This window comes from Gobio gobio (genome assembly GCF_949357685.1).
Source record: "Gobio gobio genome assembly, chromosome: 16".
In the NCBI taxonomy this organism is placed as follows: domain Eukaryota; kingdom Metazoa; phylum Chordata; class Actinopteri; order Cypriniformes; family Gobionidae; genus Gobio; species Gobio gobio.
In genome coordinates this window covers 48,142,202-48,158,630 of record NC_137109.1, presented here as the reverse complement: position 1 = coordinate 48,158,630, position 16,429 = coordinate 48,142,202, and the positions used below count along the sequence as shown (strand labels likewise).

The 16,429-nt window shown below is 41.4% G+C and overlaps 2 protein-coding genes across 2 annotated transcripts in view; one reads left to right on the top strand and one right to left on the bottom strand.

Annotated features, from left to right (window-relative positions):
- The window catches only part of LOC307139892 (glutathione S-transferase P-like), a 729,649-nt gene extending 715,119 nt beyond the window's left edge, over positions 1–14,530 (bottom strand). Inside the window, exon 1 of the mRNA XM_079839038.1 lies at positions 14,338–14,530. The gene's annotated coding sequence lies outside the window, so the exon portion shown is untranslated. The remainder of the gene's footprint in view (positions 1–14,337) is intronic.
- Positions 3,825–13,359, top strand: LOC307140039 (E3 ubiquitin-protein ligase TRIM35-like; the record flags this gene model as incomplete). Its single annotated transcript, XM_079839282.1, has 6 exons — positions 3,825–4,220; positions 4,728–4,823; positions 4,938–5,168; positions 5,278–5,300; positions 5,383–5,501; positions 12,815–13,359. The coding sequence occupies 6 exons, from the start codon at positions 3,825–3,827 to the stop codon at positions 13,357–13,359; spliced, it is 1,410 nt and encodes a 469-aa protein (XP_079695408.1).
- Positions 14,531–16,429: the final 1,899 nt, after the last annotated feature.

Below are 16,429 nucleotides of genomic sequence, written 5' to 3'. Positions count from 1 at the left end.
TTATACTCGCTTTCTGTTCCAGAAAGGGAGGCCATGGAGAAATATATTTCTGATTCGTTGGCAGCCAAGATCATCCGCCCTTCCTCTTCTCCTGCGGGTGCGGGGTTCTTCTTCGTGGGGAAGAAGGATGGTTCTCTGCGGCCTTGCATTGACTATCGGGGGCTGAATAACATCACGGCAAAGAATACATATCCTTTGCCGCTGATGTCTTCAGCTTTCGAGCGGCTGCAGGGAGCTTCCTTTTTTACGAAGTTAGACATCCGCAATGCTTATCATTTGGTCCGCATTAGGGAGGGGGATGAATGGAAGACTGATTTAATACCCCCAGGGGGCACTTTGAATACTTGGTCATGCCTTTCGGGTTGTCCAAAGCCCCCGCGGTCTTCCAAGCACTTATCAATGACGTGCTGAGAGACATGGTCGATCAGTTCAGATATGTTTACCTGGATGACATATTGATTTTTTCTTCGTCTCTCCAGGAACATATTCAGCAGGTCAGACGATTGCTTCAGAGGCTGCTCGAGAATGGGCTTTTTGTCAAGGCGGAGAAATGCGTTTTTCATGCACAGTCAGTTCCTTTCTTGGGGTTTATCGTATCGTCCGAGGGAGTTCGCATGGATCCCGACAAGATTCAGGCTGTGGTGGATTGGCCAACTCCAGATTCCCGCAAGGCCCTGCAGAGGTTTCTGGGGTTTGCCAATTTTTACCTGCGTATTATTCGCAATTACAGCCAGCTAGCCGCTCCTCTGACTGCCTTGACCTCCACCAGGGTGGCGTTCAGGTGGTCTAGTGCAGCTGCGGCTGCATTTGCTAACCTAAAAAGTCGCTTTGTTTCGGCTCCGATTCTGGTAACGCCTGATTCCTCACGTCAGTTTGTGGTGGAGGTCGATGCATCAGAGGTTGGGGCTGGTGCGGTTCTATCCCAGCGCTCTTCCACGGACGGTAAGATGCACCCTTGCGCATATTTTTCCCATCGCTTGTCACCCGCCGAACGTAATTACGATATTGGTAACAGAGAGTTGTTGGCAGTCAAGCTGGCCTTGGAAGAATGGGGTCATTGGTTGGAGGGTTCGGGGGTTCCTTTTATCGTCTGGACCGATCACAAGAACCTAGAGTACATTAGATCCGCTAAACGTCTGAACTCTAGGCAGGCTCGGTGGGCTCTTTTTTTCGGCCGTTTTGATTTTTCCATCTCGTACCGTCCGGGCTCTAAGAACATCAAGCCCGATGCCTTGTCTCGTATTTTCGATCGTTCCGAGCGTCCGTTTTCTCCCGAATCCATCGTACCGGAGAAACTGGTCATTTCTGCGGTCGTCTGGGAGATCGAGTCGAAGGTCCGTAGCGCCTTAAGGGGTAACGCCTCCGTCCCGGTGTCCACCGAGTCGTCTTTTTGTGCCTGAGAACTTGCGGCCAGACGTTATCCGGTGGGGTCATTGTTCCAAGATCGCTTGTCATCCTGGGGTAACTCGTACCAGTTATTTGGTGAAGCAACGGTTCTGGTGGCCATCTATGGCTCAAGACATTCGTAGTTTTGTTTTGGCCTGCTCAGTTTGCGCGGTTGGTAAGACTTCCAATCGACCCCCAGCGGGATTCCTAAAGCTGCTGTCTGTCCCTTCGAGACCCTGGTCCCATATTGCGCTAGATTTTATTACTGCCCTCCCACCCTCCCAGGGCAACACAGTGGTTTTAACCATGGTGGACCGGTTCTCGAAGGCGGCTCATTTTATTCCCCTGCCCAAATTACCCTCTGCCAGGGAGACAGCGGTCACTGTCATTGATCATGTTTTTCGCATTCATGGCCTCCCGAAGGATGTGGTTTCTGACAGGGGACCCCAATTCGTGTCCAAATTTTGGAGGGAGTTTTGTCGATTACTGGGGGTGAATGTTAGTCTTTCCTCTGGTTATCATCCTCAGAGCAACAGTCAGACTGAGAGGGCCAACCAAGATTTGGAACGAGTATTGCGATGTTTGGTTTCTCAGAATCCTTCCTCCTGGAGCCAGCAGCTCTCTTGGGTTGAGTACGCGCATAACTCGTTACCAGTATCGTCCACGGGCCTAACTCCGTTTGAAGGTAGTTTAGGGTACCAGCCACCTGTTTTTCCAAGCCTGGAATCCGAAGTCACGGTCCCCTCCGCCCACGCTTTTGTCCAGAGGTGCTGTCGCACTTGGAGAACCGCTCTCCTCCGGGTGCGGGAGCGCACTAAGGCCCAGGCCGATCGCCACCGGTCAAAGCCTCCCGTATACGTCGTGGGTCAAAAAGTGTGGCTTTCAACTCAAAACATTCCTCTCTGCACCATTTTTAATAAGCTTGCTCCAAAATGTATTGGCCCGTTTGCTGTCACTAAGATCCTTAGTCCAGTGGCAGTTCGCCTAAAACTCCCTCCTGCGTACAGGAGAATTCATCCGGTATTCCATATTTCCAAAATTAAGCCTGTTTTTCGTTCTCCCATTAATCCGCCGGCCCCGGTTCCTCCCCCGCTGCGTCTCATAGATGGGGAACCTGTCTATTCGGTTAAACGTATTCTTGACTCGAGACAGAGGGGACGCGGATTCCAGTACTTGGTGGACTGGGAGGGTTACAGTCCGGAGGAGAGAAGTTGGGTGCCTTCGAGAGACATATTGGATCAGTCCCTTATCGATGATTACAATCGACAGGTAACGAGTCATGGGAGCGCCAGGAGGCGCTCCTAGGGGGTGGGGTACTGTCACGTTTGCAGGTCTGTGGAATTTCTGTTCTGATGTGTTGTGTGTGTGTGTGGTGTTGGTGGCAGTCACGTGTATTACTGGGCAACTACGATCACTAATTAGTGATCGAATGCAGCTGCGACTCGTCAGCGTGTGTGTATATATGGTCTCTGTGTTTGTTCGTTCATTGTCGGATCGTTCTGTGTGGTGCTCACGCTCTGTCCATTGCAGTTTCTGACCTCCGTTTCCTGACCTCCTGTTGTTCCTGGATTGGAGTTTGCCTGCTGTGGATTTTCTGGGTTTCTGTCTGGATTGGAGGATTTGCGCCGTGGATCTCTCGTTTGGACTGCTGTCTGGAGATCGGCCCATTGTAGTCCCTGTGCTGCCAAGGACCAGCTGCACCACGGCATCTTCTGCTACTTTCTCTGTTGAACGTTCTGAGTTATTCCTTGCTGCCAAGGACCAGCTGCACCACGGCATCTTCTGCTACTTTCACTGTTGAACGTTCTGAGTTCTTCCTTTAAATAAAGGATTGGTACTTGCATTTGAATCCTGAGTTTTCTATCCTGACACTCTGTATACCAAAGTATTCTAGAGTCAAGTGTGAGCATCTGTCCCACAGCTAAAGCTTGGCCGAAATTGGGTCATGCAACAGGACAATGATATAAATTTTATATTTATATTAAAACCATTCAAAAGTGTGTCCTTTCTTTTTCACATGACTGTATATCAGCTGCTTGCCAGTCTTTGCACAAAGTCGTTTCACAGAGGCTTAGTAACTTAACCTGCAGGTAATCATTAAAGTGAAAACATTTGAACACTTTCTATTTAATCATCAATACAAGGCCTATTACAACAGAACAACACCAACAGAAACTCAGAAATCCAGTCTGTCTTCAGAAGTTCCACCCTCTTACAAAACCAGGAAATGACTAGTCATTATTTATAACTTTCATTTTTACTGAAAGCTAAATCGAATCAGTGTTGTGAAGAACAGAGGACACTTTATATTAGGATACTTGTGTATTTCTGAATTAACCCAGATTAGATTTTGATTGTAATGGTTATTTACTTTTCAAACCAAAGACCAGAAAGTGAAACTAAACTGTAGATCATTGGATATTTTACAAGACGAGGAAATGGATTCAAAATCTGCAGAAGAGCTTTCTTGTCCTATTTGCTGTGAAATCTTCAAGGTTCCTGTTATTCTTTCCTGTAGTCACAGTATTTGTAAAGAGTGTCTACAACAGTTCTGGAAAACTAAGGAAACTCAGGAGTGTCCCGTCTGCAGGAGAAGATCCTCAAAACATGATCCTCCAGTTAATCTCGCGTTAAAAAACTTGTGTGAGTTGTTCCTGATGGAGGGAAAAGAGAGGCATTCATCAGAGTCTGAGGAGATCTGCAGTTTACACAGTGAGAAACTCAAACTCTTCTGTCTGGAGGACAAACAGCCTGTGTGTTTAGTGTGCATAGTCTCAGAGAAACACACCAAACACACATTCAGACCCTTCAGTGAAGTGGTTTCATCTTACAAGGTTAAACAAATGTCTCTCATTTCATGCTAAATACAGTGATAAACATAGAAACAGTAATAAATCAGTATTTATTTTTGCTCTGACTAAATCTCCATGACTTACTACTGATATAAAACTCTGCACTGCTTCGGCCGCTCGGATGTTCAAATCTTCTTGAATGTAACAGCATTGGCACAAAACATGTTTTGAAAACAATAGAAATGTAATCCGTTATTCATATTGTTTCATTGATAATATGTGATTTATTACAAGACACACCAAAAAGTGATAGTAGTATCTTTTACAACTGCATGGATATAATAATTATGAATCGGCCGTTGCAAAATCCACATTTGTTTGGTGAAAACAAGATTTCTTGATGTTCAACCTTTCCAAATTATATAAAAAATTGTCCTGAGAATGACCCATTCAACATATAAATAATATAACACGAAAAACATCCAGACACATAATGTTTAAACCTCTTATAGCTTCACAAGTTTCACAGATTTTCATCTTAACCTGTAGGAGGAATTTAATACAGCGCTGACGTCCTTACAAAACAAGCTCAAACATGGAGGAGCAATGAAAGGAAAGTGTGATAAAACAATCCAACACATCGAGGTGAGGATGTGTAAAGAGTTAAACACTCAACATTCACACACACAGTTTATTATTGACATCAGTGGAGTGTGTGTTCACACAGAGCTGACTGAAGTGAATGTGATGTGATTTCAGTCTCAAGCTGAGCACACAGAGCGTCAGATTAAAGAAGAGTTTGAGAAGCTTCATCAGTTTCTCAGAGACGAAGAAGAAGCTACAATCACTGCACTGAGGGAGGAAGAGCAGCAGAAGAAGCAGATGATGAATGAGAAGCTGGAGGAGATGAACACACACATCTCAGCTCTTTCACACACAATCAGAGACATGGAGGAGATGATGAAAGCCAATGACGTCTCGTTTCTAAAGGTGACCAATCAATCAGCTTCATTCTTTGAGCATAAAACAACTTGAGACTCACTGACAATGAGAGTGTTTGATAAGATATTAACATGTTTTCAAACTCTATATTTTCCAGAACTTTAGCGTCTCAATGGAAAGGTGAGTGAGCTGCTCGTATCTCTTCTCTCAGTGGATCTGAACTCAAATTCACTGCAGTTCTGACTCCTGAATGTTCCTCCAGAGTCCAGATCTCACAGCCGGATCCACAGATGAGTTCTGGAGCTTTGATTGATGTGTCCCGTTACCTGGGTAACCTGCCGTTCAGAGTCTGGAAGAAGATGCTGGAAACTGTCCAACACTGTGAGTCTCAGCAGATCTGACACCAGCGCAAAAGATCCATCAGATAGAAACACACACAACATTAACATCTGATAGAAATATATTTAATAATCACTTGAATTTGTGAGTTTGAATCTCATAATGACTACAGAAGTCTGTTCCTCATGGTCTCTGCTTATGTATTAGGATACAATAGTGTTTATTAAGTTGGCCTGGAAGAGCCAACTTACTGAAATCCGATTAAACTTAATATTATTATTATTATTATTATTATTTTTCTTACTCTACATTTCTGACTCTAATGGTGCGTTCACACCGGACGCGAATGATGCGATTCGCGCGAGTGATTTACATGTTATGTTCAATTCAAATTCAATTCAAATTTATTTGTATAGCGCTTTTCACAATACACATTGTTTCAAAGCAGCTTTACAGAAAGTGCATTTCATAAATGTACATTGAAAAATGTTAGAAAGAGAATGTTAAAGAAAAATGTTGGAATAAGTTAATCAATCATGTATTAATTTAGGCCATAACAACGCTGGCGTTGAGTCGTCTCTTCACAGGCATCGAGTCGTCTCATCACAGGTGTCGGGGCATCTGAAGTCTTCATGAGAGGCTGGATACAAACTGGAGCTGACGAACTAGTTACCTCGGGACTAGTGTCCCGAGATAACAGAAAAGCAGATGGGAAATAATTAGCATAGCTGCTGTTCAGAATATTAATGCTTTTTATCCGATTTAACTGTAGTATAAAAGGTAATTATAATGTGAATGCTTGGCTAAAGAGATGCGTCTTTAATCTAGTTTTAAACTGGGACAGCGAGTCTGAACCTCGAACAATATCCGGAAGACTATTCCAGAGTTTAGGAGCTAAATGTGAAAATGCCCTCCCTCCTTTAGTGGACTTAGATATCCTAGGAATGACCAGAAGCCTCGAGTTTAGTGATCTTAAAGAGCGCGATGGATAGAAATACACTCCGTTAAATACACTGGAGCTAAACCATTTAGGGTTTTATAGGTCAGTAGCAATACTTTGTAATTCATACGGAACTTAATAGGTAACCAGTGTAGAGATGATAAAATTGGTGTTATATGATCATATTTTCTTGATCTAGTAAGAAATCTAGCAGCTGCGTTTTGGACTAACTGTAGCTTGTTTATTGATGATGCAGGACAACCAGCTAATAAAGCATTACAGTAATCTAGTCTTGAGGTCATGAATGCATGAACTAACTTTTCTGCATCAGAAATAGATAGCATGTTACGTAGCTTAGCAATGTTTCTAAGGTGGAAAAATGCCGTTCTTGTAACATATGAAATATGATTTTCGAAAGACAAGTTGCGGTGTAATATAACACCCAGGTCTTTTACTGTAGTGGATAAAGTGACAGGACATCCTTCCAAGTTAAAGTTGTATTGTGAGAGGTTTTGTGGGCAGTTTTTTGGACCAATAAGTAATACCTCTGTTTTATCTGAATTTAATAGCAGAAAATTACACGTCATCCAGTATTTAATATCTTCAACACACGCTGTCAGTTTAGATAATTTTGCGTTTTCATCTGGTCGTGATGAAATATATAATTGAGTGTCATCAGCATAACAGTGGAAATTAATTCCATGTTTTCTTATAATATTACCAAGTGGCAGAATATATATTTAGAATAGCAGAGGGCCTAGCACGGATCCTTGCGGGATCCCATAGTCTACTGACGTTATCTTAGATTTTTCCCCATTTAGACAGACAAAATGGTAGCGGTCTGATAAGTACGATCTAAACCAGTTTAATGCCTGTCCCTGAACACCAGTGTAATTTTGAAGTCGATCTAATAGTATTTTATGATCTATAGTATCGAACACAGCACTAAGATCGAGTAGAACTAGTATTGAGATACAGCCTTGGTCAGAAGCTAGAAGTAAATCATTTGTGATTTTAACGAGCGCGGTTTCTGTGCTATGATGCGGCCCGAATCCTGATTGAAATGTTTCATAGATATCATTTTCTTGCAAGAAAGAGCACAATTGAGCGGACACAACTTTTTCTAGTATTTTAGACATGAATGGAAGATTTGAAATTGGTCTGTAATTTGCTAGGTTATTATGATCTAATTGTGGCTTCTTAATGAGAGGTTTTATGACTGCCAACTTGAATATTCTTGGAACATGACCTAAAGATAAAGACGAGTTAATAATATTGAGAAGCTCTTCCACTACAGGTAACAACTCTTTCAGTAGTTTAGTGGGTATTGGATCTAATAAACATGTTGTTGGTTTAGATGCAATGATAAGTTTATTTAGCTCTTCCTGTCCTATAGTTGTAAAGCGGTGTAGTAGTTCTTGAGGGGTGATAATTGCGGTTGAATCATAAGACATCATTAAAGATTGTACATTTACAATTTTGATTCTGATGCTTTCTATTTTCTCAGTGAAGAAATTCATAAAATCATTACTACTAAACTGTAACGGAATATTTTGTTCAGACGATGCTTGTTTATTTGTTAGTCTAGCCACAGTGTTAAATAAAAACCTTGGATTATTTTGGTTATTTTCTATTAGTTTGCGGAGATGCTCAGCCCTGCCTGCTTTTAGGGCCTTTTTATAACGTGACATACTATCTTTCCACGCGATTCTAAAGACCTCTAAATTAGTTTGTTTCCATTTACACTCTAAGTTACGAGTTTCTCTCTTGATAACATGTGTAGCACTGTTGTACCATGGTGCTTTAGTTTTCTCTCTAACCTTTTTTAATCTAATTGGTGCAACAATTTCTAATGTACTAGAGAAAATGGTGCTCATACTGCTAGTCATTTCCTCTAGTTCATCTGTTTGTTTGGGTTCACTTAGCAGCTGAGACAGATCAGGTAAGGTATTTGAGAATCTATCTATAGTGGTTGGAAGGATTGTTCTGCCTGGTCGATAACGTGGCGCAACATGATAGATTTCAGCAGTTGGCAGTATGCAAGTTACCATGTAATGGTCAGTGACATCATCACTTTGCGGTATAATATCTATATCAGTTGGGTTGGTTCCATGTGATATAATTAAATCTAGTATGTGATTAAGACGATGAGTGGGACCAGTGACGTTTTGTTTGACCCCAAAGGAATTTAATAGATCTGTAAACGCAGCCCCTAACGCGTCATTTGTGTTATCTACGTGTATGTTAAAATCTCCAACAATCAATGCTTTATTGACGTTGACCAATAGATCTGAGAGAAAGTCTGCAAACTCTTTTAGGAAATCAGCATAGGGCCCTGGAGGTCTATACACAGTAGCCAAGGCTAGAGATAATACGGATTTCTTTCTTACATCTAAGAGCGTAACATTTAGCACTAGTACTTCAAACAAATTAAACCTGTGACCTGTTTTCTGGGTAACATTAAGAATATCTCTCTAGATTGTTGCAACACCGCCGCCACGACCAATCAGACGGGGCTCATGCTTATAACAGTATCCTGGTGGAGTAGACTCATTAAGACCGAAATAATCATTTGGCTTAAGCCAGGTTTCAGTAAGGCAAAGTACATCGAAACTATTATCTGTGACCATTTCATTTACAATAACCGCCTTAGGTGTGAGCGATCTAATGTTTAGAAGACCTAGTTTTAGAAATTGTTTTTGTTCACTAATATTGAGATTTTCTGGTTTAATCACAATTAGATTTTTCCTAGATCCTACAGTAGATTTAATGTTTGACCTCACTAAACGAGGAATAGACACAGTTTCTATATAATGTTCTACATTGGTACTTATGTCAATTAAGTTAGGACAAAATTGTTTTTGTTCACTAATATTGAGATTTTCTGGTTTAATCACAATTAGATTTTTCCTAGATCCTACAGTAGATTTAATGTTTGACCTCACTATACAAGGAATAGACACAGTTTCTATATAATGTTCTACATTGGTACTTATGTCAATTAAGTTAGGACAGCAAAGACTGTGATTTGGACTTTGACTTACTGGTCATATTGGCCCTCATTTATCAAAAGTGCGTACACCAAATTTCCAGTGTACACCTGGCGTACACCCAAAACCACGGTGACTTTGAGATTTATCAATATGGACGTTGGTGTACGGCACGCTCAAATCCTACGCCAGGTCAGGAGGTGGTGTACGCACGTTTTGAGTTAGTGTGAAAATGCGCAGAAAAACATTCTTAACACCACAAAACGCACTGACAAAGATATGCTATATTATGACCCACTGTAAAAAAAACAAAACAACAACAACAACAACAGCCCTATTCGCACGGGATAAGTACGCTATTATCTGGGGACCTCGTGTGATTTAGAAATTACTCCCCCACATCTGAATTTTGCTTGGCGCATTGGCACGAGATAAGCTGTGATTTTACTGACTTATCTCCCGGATATGATGTAAAGACTTGAAAATGTTTTTTCGTTATATAGCTGTATAAAATTATAAACAGTCGTATCGATATCATTTTGATTGTTTTATAGTAATAAAAATAATTTAGTTCAGTTAGAGAACAGATGAAATTAAAAACTGGAGCAATAATAACACTGCGCTTTACCTGACGGTTCAGGGTTAGACTGGGACTGAAAATAATTCAGACTGACAAAATAATAAAAATGACATTCTTCTTCTTTTAAATAATAATAAAATAAATAATAATAATAACGACATTCTTCTTCTAAATAACAATAAGCGTCATTAATAATACAAATCATAATAATAATAAGAATCTTACAAATTGTCATGCAATTATTAATGTGAATGAATGGTACTCCACATCACATCATCATCACTATTGTACACCCCAATACATGTGACGTGATACGAAATTAAATGCTAATTATTTCAAAACACGTGCTGTAAAATAATGAATTGTGATAGGTAATTTCTCATCCAAACAGCTATTTAAACTGGATTTCCACCGTACACCTTTTTGTGGGCGCCTTTAATCCCACTCTTTAAACTCCCAAATAAAACAATTTTGTTTTTTTTCCACTTCCCTGGTGATGGTCTCGATCTCCACGTCAGAGAAGTTTCGCTTCTTTGCCGTCTTTCGAGTGTCCATGGCGTAAAATGAGGGCGTGGGGGAGGCAGAGACTTGAATATATAGGGGCGTGTTATTCTAATGACGATCTTTTTCAGCCGCGGCATTTATCAAAGGCAGGTTTTGCGTACGCCTGGATTTCAGAGGTGCGCACAGCTTCATAAATTAGGCGGTGAGAGGAGTGTAAGCATAATCGTACGCCAATATATACACCCGTTTCTACGCAAGATTGATAAATGAGGGCCATTGTGTTCAACGCCCTGGATATGTTGTCCTACAGAAGAGCCGCTCCGATTCTGCTGGGGTGAAGGCCATCAGGATGGAAGAGCCTAGGTCGCTCCCAGAACAGATTCCAATTATTTACAAAGAGCAGCTTCTGTTCATTACACCATGACATTAACCATTCATTTAGAGCAAATAATCTACTGAACTTTTCATGTCCTAGTCGGTACGTGGGAAGCGGTCCAGACACGATGATCGTTGCTTCAGGCGATGTTCTGCGCACCGTCTCGATCAGGCTCCTGTAGTCCCTCTTCAGAACCTCCATCTGCCGCAGCCTGATGTCGTTCGTTCCCGCGTGCAGCACGACAGCTCCGATGCGCTCGTCACGTTCATGATCTTGGGAACCTGCGCAGCGACATCGAGAACACGAGCACCAGGAAAGCAGTGAGTGATAACCTTGCCTTTACCTGAGGTAGCGTGGACATGCCGGACGATGGAAGAACCGATGACCACAGCGTCGCGTTCCATCTCGCGAAGAGGGGAGAAGCGGTTCCGGGTGGAGATCTCGAAGACCGGGAGGGGCGGAGATGTCCTAGCTCTGGTCCTGGCTCGCGTCTTCCGCTGTGGAAACACCCAGGGTCCATGGTGCTGTGTCGGTGCCGGAGTGAACGAAAACAGGGATGATGATTGCGTCCTGGGTGCTTGGGTCCTGTGCAGAGAAACACACAGAGTATACGAGGGAAGATATTGTAAATGCATATTTACAAATAACTGAATAATCGTTAATGAAGAATGTTTTAAGTTAAATGTTTGGGGTTTAAAACAACACAATGCAATACAATTATGATAAGAGTAAAGTTTTATTTTGTAAACTATCCAAATATACAATACTCAAATGTAGTCTATATCTCAAACTGACTGTCAAGTGCAAAATCGCTACAAATGTCATGTCCCATCAATGCAAGAACAAAATATAAGCAACTTTGATACACAGGAGTAGACAAAAATGCATTATATATATATATATATATATATATATATATATATATATATATATATATATATATATATATATATATAGCAGGATAATCAATTTAAAAAGGCTATTATTCACCTGTATGTGCTTGATGTCTTTGACACAGACAGCGTTTTAAGGCCTGTTCACACCGGGATGATTTTCGCGCGCGTTTATCGCCGACGTTTAACGCCTCGTGACTAAACAATGGGCGCCAATGTGAGTAGAGTAGACTAAGACGAGTAGACCAAGTCAATGCAAAGACGCGAATAGACATTCTGCAGTGCGATTCGCGCGATTGAGGTGGCGCAAATTGAGCGTTTGACACGTGATTCGCGTGAATGGCGCGAATCGCCCCGAGTTGAAAAATCTGAACTTTGGCGGATATTCGCGCCACTTTAGCCAATCAGGAGCTTGCTCTAGTAGTGACAACAATGAGGAGAAAATCTTTATATTAAAGGATTAGTTCACTTTTAAATAAACTTTTGCTGATAATTTACTCACCCCCATGTCATCCAAGATGTCCATGTCTTTCTTTCTGCAGTCGAAAAGAAATTAAGGTTTTGGATGAAAACAGTCCAGGGGTTTCCTCCATTTGATGAACTTCAATGGGCTCCAAACGGTCCATGGTCCAAATGACAGTTTCAGTGCAGCTTCAAAGGGCTTTAAACGATACCAGACGATGAATAAGGGTCTTATCTAACCAAACGATCAGTTTCTGCGAGAAACCGAGCAGTATTTATGCTATCATTTTACCTCTTAACAGACGAACGTGATCATCTCTGAGCTCCGACATTACTTCCGCTAAGTGAGGTCAAATACGATCGTGGTCATAGATATATCGATAGTAGATGCCTCATTCTACTGATCCGTGCAGGCGCTAATGAGGCATCTACGTATACATCTATGACCACGATTGTATTTGACCTCTAGTTGAATACTGATATTAAACCTAAAGCCTCAATCCATTCTGACAGAAACTGAGAGACCATTGTTATGATAGCAGGATTTATGTTTTATATTTACATTTCTGATCATATTTCCTCCTGTAATCTGATGTTCTTCTCTTTGCAGCTCCGTTGACTCTAGATCCAAACACAGCATATCCTCTGCTCACACTCTCGCCTGATCTGACCAGTGTGTCGAACAGTTGTGTATATAAAGCACTTCCTGATAATCCAGAGAGGTTTGACTGGTATCCATGTGTCCTGGGATCTGAGGGCTTTAACTCAGGAACACACTGCTGGGATGTGGAGGTTGGTGACAGTACAGGCTGGAATCTTGGAATAACCACAGCATCAAACCAAAGGAAGGGACGGGTTTTCTCTAAGTCTAAGGTCTGGTGTGTGCAGTACTGGAACAGCGAATACAGCTCAAAATCCCCAGATCAACCCTTCACTGTCTTTCCTGTTAAAGTGAAGCTTCAGCGTGTGAGAGTTCAGCTGGACTATAACAGAGGAAAAGTGTCATTCTCTGATCCTGACACTAACACACATTTACTCACATTCAGGACGTCCTTCACAGAGACTGTGTTTCCTTTCTTATGTAATTTCTGCACAACTTCCTCTCTGACGATCTTACCAGTTAAACTGATCATTACAGCAGAAAATCACAGTTAAATCTGATTCTGCTTTTAGATCAATTCAGTTTTACAAGTTAGAGCAAGTTTCTCTAGTTTCTTCTAGAGAAATTTACATAATATACATAGTTTTGCAAATCATGCTTCAATAATAACACTGTAATCAAAGCGTCTCATTCGTCAATCACACTTACATTTAAAATGTATCCAATAAATCAAGCTCTGGAAACATACAGTATGAATAGCAGCTGTTAATATATTCTTACATAATGTTTGACAGAATAACAAGACAAACTAAATAATTGCAAATCACTATTTAAAACATTTTTTAAATGTTTGAAAATTAAAATATGTTTCTCTTTTTTATGGTTTAATTTGGTTAAAGGTTTGTTACAGTGACAGATTTTCATGGATGCACAAAACTGCCTTATGTAACAGGAACTGGAAAAATATACACTATAAATAATAAAAGAAATCACCACACCAGATGAACAATGAAGCACTTCAGTGGATTTTAAGTACAACTGCAGTGACAAATATAAGTCATGATACCATGTGCAAGACAAGATGACCATTGATGACGTAACAGGATCGTTCTCAGCACCAGGGTGTAAGGATGTCGCCCTTGGCTGGACTTGAACCCGGGTCTCTGGTGTTCTAAGTGTGGTGTGTTCTCCACTGAGCTAACTCCCAGACAATGGAACCCAAGAGCAGAAGAGTACAGAGTCAAGAGACTTGAGTCTTCCAAAAAATAAAAATAGTCTTGACTTGAGAAACCAAAGCACAAAGTACAAATAAACTAGGAGAGCAGAGCTTCCATAAAACAGAGAAACAAAAATAGACACAAGGGTAAAAAATGTACAATAAAGGCACAAAACTTATCTTGAGATCTGGAGACAGGAGAACATAGGTTCAAGACTGAACATAATGGCAAGGAACAAGCACACTTATAAAGGGCAAGACACAGGTGAAGGGAATCAGGGCTAATGAGGAGAGTTCTGAGTACCATTAAACACACTTGCTGCGTCCCAATTCGCATACTATCCGTACTAAATAGTATTCGAAAAAAGAATTAGTATGTCCCAAATCTTAGTATGTTGAAAAAAGTATTCCAAAGATTCCCGGATGGTTTACTATTTCCGGTCAGAATCCGAAGTGCAGATCGATGCGCACTCTAACGGCTGATATTGCCCACAACCCATTGCGAGATGGACGAGGATTCGATTAGAACTACAAACGCGGATAAAAAGTGTTTAAAAACTACAAACATGACGGTTACGCGAGTCTGACGGTTAAGTGGAGAGGATTAGATAAAGTGGTTTGAGTGAGCAATTATCAGTATTTAACCGGACGAAAAGATATTTATTCAATATTATCCACATTATATTTCTCCTTCAGCAGCATTGAGAACTTTTGTAATGATGCGTTTGGCCATTAACTTTGCTAACACTTGAGAGGAGTCTCTGCATTAAAGACCCACGAAAGGCAGATCAACGAGGACTACATTTCTCTCCGATACGGTAGGAAATTAAATTGAAAGTGGGGGATTTGAACTGTGATGATGATTGACAGGGCAGTTTAAACGGTGACGGGACGCACGTAACAGAGTCCGTTAAAGATGATGAAGTAGTATGTCCCAAAGCTTGCATACTCTTCTGCTACACACTCAAAAGTATGTACTTTTTCTTCACAAAAAGAGTACATACTTTTAGGACGTAGTATAAGTAGGCGAATTGGGACGCAGCCACTGACACCATCTGCAGAAGTGGAGAGCACTGAGCATGGGGTTAAAGTGCCATCTGGAGACCTGGAGGGAGCATGACATGGACGCTTAAGGAGGGTGCCCCTGCAGGCTAGGAATGGAACAGCATCCTAGAGATTGGATCTTTACAGGAGCCCACTCCCTAGGAACGGCACCTGACGTTCTTCTAACATTTCCCTTTGGCTTGGCGAAACTCTGAGATGAGAGTCGGGTCTAAAATATCTCGAGCAGGAATCCAGGGCCCTCATTTATCAATGGTGCATACGGACAGATTTGTGCGTAGTGAGTGCGTAAGAACAATTTCACGCAAAGTGTGGGATTCACCAAGTTGTACTTATACGTAAAAATGTGTGTAAATATAAGCACACCTCTGAGCATGCTTACGCAGATAATCTAGTGGTAGAATAGCGACACTACACATAAAAAGCATTTAAGAGTGTCACAGTAAGCATTAAGCAATCCACATATGTCCTGTGTTTCCTTTAAAACACTCAATTTATAATTTGTCTAGTTTTAAACACGATGCTTAATTGGTGTCAAACCCTATAAAAGACAGATGTGAAATATATTTGTCTCAGTGCAATGGCTTATCTTGCGTTATTGGAAGACTTGGCAAACAATGCGCTCCGCAGAGAGCGCGTTTTCCAAGATCGCGCTGATCTGCTTGGCGAGAGCACAGAGTGGCTTCTAAGTAGGTACCGCTTTCCCAAAAATGTACTGCTGGATTTGTGTCGTGATTTAGGACCAGTGTTGGAGAGAAACAAATCGCACGAAAGCCATTCCCGTGCACATCCAACTCCTGTCCACCCTTGGATTTTTAGCTACTGGCACATTTCAGCGTGAGGTTGGAGACATATGTGGTATATCCCAGCCATCAGTGAGTAGGATCATGCCGGCAGTGTTGGATGCAATTATTTCCTTGGCCCCAACCTACATCCAGTTCCCTTATCGAAATCCTCAACAAGCCGCAATAAAACGGGACTTTAATGCCATTGCTAGATTCCCAAACATAATTGGAGCTATAGACTGCACCCACATCGCCATAAAAGCACCATCAACCAACAAATTTAATTATGTAAATAGAAAAGGGTTTCGTTCTGTTAACGTGCAAATAATTTGTGATGAAAATTTGTTGTTATTAAACGTCGTTGCGCGGTGGCCTGGAGGAACACACGACTCGTTCGTTCTGCAGAATAGCTCTGTGGGTGTGCGTCTCCAAGAAGGCGCTGTTGAGGATGGCTGGCTCATTGGTGAATTTAAGGCTACAACATGTTTAAAATGCTATTGTAGGGCTTTGTACAATTACTTAAACTATTTCATCATTAGGTGATCAAGGTTACCCGCTAAA